This window comes from Quercus lobata, chromosome 2 (assembly GCF_001633185.2).
Source record: "Quercus lobata isolate SW786 chromosome 2, ValleyOak3.0 Primary Assembly, whole genome shotgun sequence".
In the NCBI taxonomy this organism is placed as follows: Eukaryota; Viridiplantae; Streptophyta; class Magnoliopsida; order Fagales; family Fagaceae; genus Quercus; species Quercus lobata.
This window is the reverse complement of record NC_044905.1, coordinates 59,652,066-59,660,642: the sequence shown is the minus strand read 5'-3', so window position 1 is coordinate 59,660,642 and position 8,577 is coordinate 59,652,066. Positions and strand designations below refer to the sequence as shown.

Sequence of the window (8,577 nt, the reverse complement as noted above, 5' to 3'; positions counted from 1 at the left end):
TACTAAAAAATTAAATTGCTATTTTTAGTACCACCAAATATAAATTCATCATTACATTAGTGAAGCCAAAGTCAAATAATTTGGCTCCACAGTGAACAACCACTTTTGGTTGTGCAAAAAAATTGTTGTGTGTTCACATTCTTTTATATTATATATATATATATATATATATATGATTTTATTTATGTGTTCACACAACAAAATATATTATTTTGTTATAGTTAATATATTTTTTTATTGTGTCATTTATATTATTTTATTATATTGAGAACTAAAATAAAACCACTTATATTAGATGTTTTGTGAATAAAATAACTTTTTATGGAACTGCTAAATGTATGATTCCACCTATGTAAATTCATAATAGTTTCATAGACACATTTTTCCTCCCACTCATAAGTCATAAGCTATCAACATCACCCATTTTTGGTCCCACTACAATACACTTGTGAGTCGGGAGTGGAAATTTCGAGGAAATTTTAGGCGTCCTAGCATTTCTGCACGTAAATTTGAGAAGAGTTTCCTTTGCATTCTCCACAAGTTACACAAAACATCATAGACATATATTTCAACACAAACACAATGATTTTATGTTCTTGGAGAAGACGTAAAGGTAATCGTGGTGATGACAACGAGAGCAGCGACCCTTTGAATGGCAAAAATTTCGACTCGGTTTCTCTTGATTCAATGGAAGACCCCATCATGTTGTCTACGGCGATCCCCACACCTGTAGTTCCTGCGACCCCGGATGAGGTTTCTGAGATTTGTTCACAAATTGTGGTCGCAACTCATTGTGGGGATCACAAGAGGTGCAAAGAATTGTTGGGGAAGATCAAGGCGTGGGGGAAAGAAAGCGAGTGCAACAAGCGGTGCGTTGTGAATAACGGAACTGGGTGTGTGTTATCGGATATGTTTTATTCTTTTGCGAGTGTTTCAATTGAGAAACATGTGGACATGTTGGGAGAGATATTATCTGTCTTGACATGGATGTTCCCACTTGGTGAAGAAGGGCAATCAAAACTAGGATCGCCAGCGTCTTTAAATTCGATGGTTTGGGTATTAAAGAATGGAGATCCTTCAGCAAGGCAAAACGCAGTTTTAGTACTCAAAGAGCTTCTTTCTTTGAATCAAAGACTCGTTGATACCTTGTCAGAGATTGAAGGAATTAGTGAAGCTTTAGTTAACATAATTAGAGAACCTATTTGTCCTAAGGCTACAAAATCTTCTTTGACATCTATATATTACATGATTTCTCCATCTTCAATAAGCGTGGCATTAACATCAAGATTTGTGGAACTGGGTTTGGTTTCGTTTATCACAGAAATCCTTGTTGATGCAGAAAAAGGTATCTGTGAAAGGGCTTTAGGTGTTTTGGCTGGTATTTGTGATTGTAAAGAAGGGAGAGAAGAGGCATATAAGAATGCTCTAACTATGCCTCTTTTGGTTAAGAAGATGTTGAGGATATCAGAGATGGCAACAGAGTTTGCAGTGTGCACTCTTTGGAAGCTGTTCAAGAATGATAAGAGGGATGAAGATGATGATAAGAGTGTTTTAGTTGAGGCACTTCAAGCTGGTGCTTTCCAGAAGCTTTTGGTTCTCTTGTAGCTTGGTTGTGATGAGACTGTAAAGGAGAAGGCCACCGAGTTGTTGAAATTATTGAATCGTTATAGAAAAAAGTTGGGCTGTGTTGATTCATCAATGGATTTCAAGTGTCAATAGGCCGTTTGATTCAATAAAAAACTTTCTTTTCCTAGTGAGAAGAAATGTCTCTGAATACACTCTCCTCTTGAAGGAGACTTTTCTCTTGACTATTGCTTCTCATTACGGCTCTTGCGTCCAGTGCATGGTACGATATAAAGCTTTTACTTGATACAATGTATCTTAATTTTTAGTTTTCTTCTTTTAAAAGCTTGGGACGATAATATCAGCATTATAAGATTTACCCTTTTACTTTAATAGTGTATAAGATCATTCTCACCCAGAAAACTATAAAATATATAAAATATAGTATTTAGTATTTCAAAAGTTACTTTATTCATGTTAACAACACACTTTATAATATACTCAATATCAAAAGTTTTATTATTTTATCACTTCATTTAAATATTTTTTTTATTCTCTTTTTTATTTTATTTTTTTTATTATGTTTTCAATTAACTTCCATGTACCTGTTAGTTATAAAGTTTTTTTTCCTTCTACTACCATGAATGTACCTGTTAGTTAATCCTGGGAACATTGTGGAGCTGCTGTTAATTAAGTAGCCCTTCATGATTGCATCTTCCATAAGCATCAATTAGAGAATTTAGCACCAATTCATTTGATTCATATCCCTGCCGGATTATTACACAGTGGACTGACTTGCAGTGAAATGGCTGCCCAAAAAACTTGCATGTTTGAAGAATATTGACTAGACTCACCTCATCTGCCTCAATTCCTTCCTTCACCATCGAATAAAACAAATAAATTTTTTTTAAAACAAATAAAAAAGGGATGAGATAACAGCCCACTGTTTCATTAAACAAATATATATATATATTTTAACATCTTTCTATAGTGGGCTGCTATCTCTAGCAGCCCATTGTAGTTGGATGTCAAAATTTATAGCATATAGCACCTTTGATGTAGTGTACTTTTTAAAAATTAGATGTTAAAAAATAGCATTTATAGCATTTGACACATTTGATGAGAATGCTCTTAGATACTCCATTAAATTAAGATATACAATATTTTTTAATAAATAGATAAGATAGTCAATACAGTATTTTATTTTTTTTTAGTTGTTAAAAATCTTATAACTCAGAATATTAGCATCAAACATGCCAAATGCTAAAGTTTTAGCATTTGACACACTAAACATAAAAAACACCCTCTCATCAAATGTTTCATATGCTAAAAAAAGTTAGCATTTATGTCCATACACTTCTATTAGTTGAAGCATACAGAATAATGTGCTAAAAAAAATAATTTTTAATATATTTCTCTCTATCTCAAATAGTGTCATGGAGATCGGCTAGTGGTGGTGGTCTGACTGTTGGTTGTTTTTTGGCCTTTGGGTTTCCTGGGTGGTTCGATTGTGGCCTTAGGGTTCTGATGTGAATGTGGTGGCTTGGATCGGTTTTGAAAGGTTGTGGTGTTGTGGCTGTAGCGACAATTCTAGGTTGTGACGGTGGTTATCATGGTAGTGGTTTTTTTGGGTTGTTGCTATGGGTTTTTCTTTTTTGTAGTTGTGGGTTGATTTTGATGGGTTATGGTGGGCTGATTTTGGTGGGTTGTGGTTATGTTAATCAGTTGTGGTTGGGTTGATTTTGGGTTTTAGTTACTGTTGTTGGTTAATTATGGGTAGTGGTGGGTTTATGGTAGCAGTGGATTGTGGTGGTGGTGGGATTGGGGTTGGGGTGGATTGTGGGTGGTATGGGTTTTATATATATATATATATATATATATATTAGTTTTTATAGGTTATTTTAATGCTTTGTATGGAAGAATAGAACATGTGATGTAAGTGAATTGTAAAATGACGTGTCAAAATAGATAAAATAACTTTTTTATGTGTCAAATACTAAAATTTTTAGAAGAGCTAATGCTAGTGCTCCCAAATGATTGACATCATTCGATATTTCCAATGGAGATAGGGTTTAAATTCCCCTCCCTAACTATCAAATTATAAAAATTAAAATTAAAATAGTTTTTACCTTTAATAAGCTTTTTGATATATTCACCCCAATGGACCTCGGGCCATCACAATTGAAATATTCAGTTGTCCACACATTTTAGTACATTGGAACCTTTATTTTATTTATTTATTTATTATAGTAGTACTAGAGACAATATTTTCACAACAGTTGAGATGTCAATCCCTCATAACTCAAAATAAAATATTAAATTGAGACGCACCACAATTAAAAATAAGAATTTTGTGAAAATATTGTAAGATTTTTTTATGTCCAAAGAACTTCTTTGTTTGTTTGTTTGTTTGTTTGTGTATTTTTTTTTTTTTTTTTTAAACTGAATAAATGGCAATGATTATATTTCTTTTTGCATGAGTGCTATCTGTTAGTGGTTTTTGAAAGGAAAAATTTTGGCTTCAAACATGTTTGGAGCTATTTTGCTCCAACCCATTATATGGGGATTAAAGAGACCATCCATGTATAGTTGTAGTCACATGATTTTTTAATGAGTCATGTGAGTTGTTTAAATAATATACATAGATAGTCTATAAATCTGCACGTAATGCATTGGAAAAGATAGTTCCAAACATTTTCGGAGTCAAATATTCCTTTTTGAAATTGGATTAGAGGATTTGATGATTGGAGGTTTGGGCGCTTAATGAATTTCATATGACAACACTTTCAATCCTAAAAGATTGTCAATGAATGAATTAGAAATGAAAAACACTTTTCAATCCTAACATCATTTAAATTACAAATATAGTTTAGATTCAATCATGAGCTGGTGGAAAACTCATTGTTTAATTGGTTTTTAATTAATTAGATTGTGTATGATATTTTCTATTTGCCTATTCTTCTATTTGACAACAAAAAAAAAAAAAAAAAAACATTTATTGTAGTAATATTTTAGGGAAAATTGCATTGACCTATCTCTTGAGGTTTTTCATTATTATTACACTCACCTCCCTCTATGTTGGAATAAACACTCAACTCCCATAAAATATAAACTATTTACGCTAACCTCTATTATTGATTAAAAAAATTCTTCAATTTTTTTAATTTTCTATTTTACCCTCTACTTAATTTTTCGTTCACCCCTAGTAATAAGAAATTCGGGGTTTTTTTTTAAAAAAATTTCTTTGTAATTTTTAATTAAAAAAATAGTCATTTAGAAAAGGTATTTGTATATACTAAATAATTTATATTTCAAGGGGAGTATTTTATTTTAAACTAGAGAGAACGTGAGTACAATAACAAAAGATCTTTTTTTCTTTTTTCTTTTTTTAGAATCACAATAAAAAAAAATAAAAAAAATCTGAATGGGCGGTATAGGGTTATAAATAAAGGGTTCAATACCAAACCTTTATAGAATTTAATCATTAATCTCTTGTTGTTTACTAATATCTTCACCCGGATGGATCATAAGAATCTAACTCTAATCACTTTGTGATCTAGCCCGTTGAACATTACTTCAACCATTATACTCCAACTTTAAAAAACTGATGTGGCCCAACCCAAGGTAATCAATGCCCAGCGAGGGAAGAATCAGAAATTATGCAGGCTACGAAAGAAGGGCCGTACATCTACATGTAAATCGTAATAATATTTGGAGTATCAATGGTAAATATAATAAAAAGAGCTTTATATAATTATATGTCTTCTTGTATCATATGGTTCAATCTAATACAGTGACTCCTGGATTTTTTTAGTAAGTCCTCCAACTATTTACTTTGCAAGTCTGAGGTTGAGAATTGGAGCATTGACACATTTCATTAATTGTTCGGATAATCTTATGTCATACATGAGTAAAGTTTAAGTGAATCAAAGACAGTAAACTTATTAGGAAACACTTTTTGGGAATTTTTTTTTTAAAAAAATAATAAAATAATCTAATTCTTTTACTGTATGATTCAATATTGTTTTTTAAATATTGTAAAACTTTTTGAATGAAAGGAACAATCGACGTGCTCCAAGTACTAGTTTATCTAAAACGATTTTTGGTACAATTTCTATATTCCACTTAAAATTCAGCTACCATGATTGATCTGCTTCAAGTACCAGTCTCATGATGTTGGTTGCCATTATAAGATAAGATTCTCTCCAATTGAATCCTTTAATTCTCTCCAAATTTTATTTAGATGTAAAATATGTGACAATTAAAAATAAATAAATTTCATGTGTTATACATCTAACTAAAACTTGAAGAGAATTAGATGATTCAATTGAAGAGGACGCAATTTAGTCTCTCTTCATAGTGGTCTACTGAATTAGAACTGGTTTGGATCCAGCTCTCTATGCACTAGATGGGATCCGTTGGGATTTTGACACTAGTCAAGTAATTGACAAGTGTTTACATCTTAATGGGTATGCATTAGACTCAACTCTTGCCCTACTGAGTTTATGCGTGGTTATTCATGCAAATGCTAAGTTTTGTGACACATTAGTGGAGTTATAAGATTTCATGCAACTTTCAATGGGTACTCCCAAGTAAATCACAAGGTTTTTATTTTTTTTTTTATTTTTTTAATGACTTAAATCCCATGTTTACCTACTGTAATTTTTTTTTCCATAAAAAAAGATATAAGTTTCACTAAAAAAAAGGATCAGCTACCAAAAATTAAAATTAATACAAAGTGACATTTCTCTTTTCTTTATACGATAAGTATTATCTAAACCAATAAAAAAATCAAATTGAGAAAAAATTGTTAATCCAATATATATATATATATATATATTTTAATTGATATTCACTTTATCAATTAATCCATGCATTGTACATGCATCACACGGTCTGGTTAATTTTACTTTGATTATACCATGTAGCTCAGTTGGCTCAATATGGATATTATGAGTTATTCTTTTATCAAGTAGTTAAGTATTTTCTTTAATTTATTCATTAAGAAATTTTAGACTTTTGGGTGAAGAGGATATCTTGCTCAACCTGAAACTCTATCATCAGAACCTCTAAAAATTCAAAATAGTACTCAATTTATTAGATTTGAAACTCTGCTACAAAAATTCTCAATAATACAAATTAATATTTTCCTTTTCCTCTTATTAGTAATAGGTATTATCTAAATCAATTAAAAAGATCATAATCATGAAAATTTGTCAATACATATTATTATTTTTTTAAAATTTTTTTTTACATTTGTTGTATTATTGGAAGTAGGTTTTTGCTAGTGGTATTGATTCCTGTTCTAGGCAATATGGGGTTTGTTGATGGCTTTTAAAATTGGATTGGGACAATTTCAAAGACATCCAAATTGCAAACAAAATTTTAATACTTCCTAAGGGCCTAACTGAGAGGCCTAAAAGAGGACCTACAATAGCAAAGAGGCCTAACAGAAGAACCTAAAAGAAAGGCCTAACTAATGGACCAAACAATAGGCCCAAATGCAATGGCCTAGCTAAGCCTAAAAGTAAAAGAGTGGCACCACATTTAATGCTGTAAGACTTGTTCCATGCATCTACATCTTGGGACGATTGTCCTAACACACAATTCCCTTCAGCTAACCTAAGGGGGATAACTAGTTGGCATGCCAACTGCTTGGTTTAAGGGCGGTTCGGTTTGTTGCCCCAATGCATATTGCCTCTGCTAACCTAACAAGACAACCAGCTAGCAAGTCTACTGTTAGGTCTTAGTTCTAAAATTTTCTCCCCAAGCTCTATAAATACCCCTTCACTAGTAGAACAAGGTATTCCTAGCTGTCCCCTATTCATTGTCATTATTCACTCTTCAACTTCTCCACTGGATTTTACTTTTTAGACTTAACTATTGGAGCCTCCCTGGTCACCTCCTTTAGGGGCTATCAGTTGGTTTAAGATCTTTTTAAACAGGTGATCTTGTTCAGCAAGGAGGGTCCTTCACAATTCTATCTGAGCTCTTTGTTGCGGTTCCACCCAAAATTTCACCCAATCACACACTTCTATATATGGCAACGAGTTTGTTGACCACCAAAATTTGAGTAATGAGCTCCTGATGGGTGCTTTGTTTCATCTCCTCCGGATCCCATCTTTCGTATATAACACATCATTTAGTTTAAGAGACTCTTTGTAGTCTAATTGAGTGGTCACTAAATTTTGTCACGCAAATATGTCGCTTTGCATGAAAATTGTTTTTTGGTGGAATTTTGATAGTTTGATAATTACAATGAGAGAGTGAGATTTAAACTGTGGATATCTCGGTTAAAAATACAAAGATGTGTCAACCAATTGAACTACAAATACAAGGCTCTTAATGTTTATTCATGTTTTTTGAAACTAGCTTGTAACTCCATGTATATACATAAATATACTTAAAAGATACACATTAAGATGCTTAGTATAACAATCTTACATATATAATTTAAATATTATTAATAGTTATTTTTTTTAACTCTTTAAAAGTCTTGTAAGAATGTTATTAGGTAGAAAATGTAAATTGTCCATTTTTTAAATATTTTTATGTTCATTAATTCTAGACTCTTTGATTTTTTTACATAATAACTCACTTGAATGGATATTTATGATATAGTTCTACATTTGATTCTAAAATTAAGAAATAAAACTCTATCTAAAAATAAATAATTTAGGACACATAGCGGAAAATTGGACTTCAATTGTAGAATCTAATTGGATTTTCTCTAAGTTTTACCTATTAATATATATATATATATATATATAATTTTTGTGCCAAATGAATTATTTTTAGTTATAAAATAAATAAAAAAAGGCTTATAAATATAAAATCATTCAAACTCTCTCTTCCTTCAATTTTATATATAGTGTTAGATATATGATTATGTTTTTTATGATTTATTTATATTGGACTCCTCGTTTTCTACTCTAAATTAACTCATTTGGCACAAAAATTAAAAAAATTTAGATTAGATGAAACGTGTGCCGTAAAATTAAACTCTAATTGAAA

At 31.2% G+C, this 8,577-nt stretch overlaps 1 protein-coding gene across 1 annotated transcript; it reads left to right on the top strand.

The window, feature by feature from the left end:
* Positions 1-582: 582 nt before the first annotated feature.
* Positions 583-1,827, top strand: LOC115967539 (U-box domain-containing protein 21-like). Its single transcript, XM_031086659.1, has one exon. The coding sequence runs from the start codon at positions 583-585 to the stop codon at positions 1,603-1,605; it is 1,023 nt and encodes a 340-aa protein (XP_030942519.1). The 3' UTR covers positions 1,606-1,827.
* Positions 1,828-8,577: the final 6,750 nt, after the last annotated feature.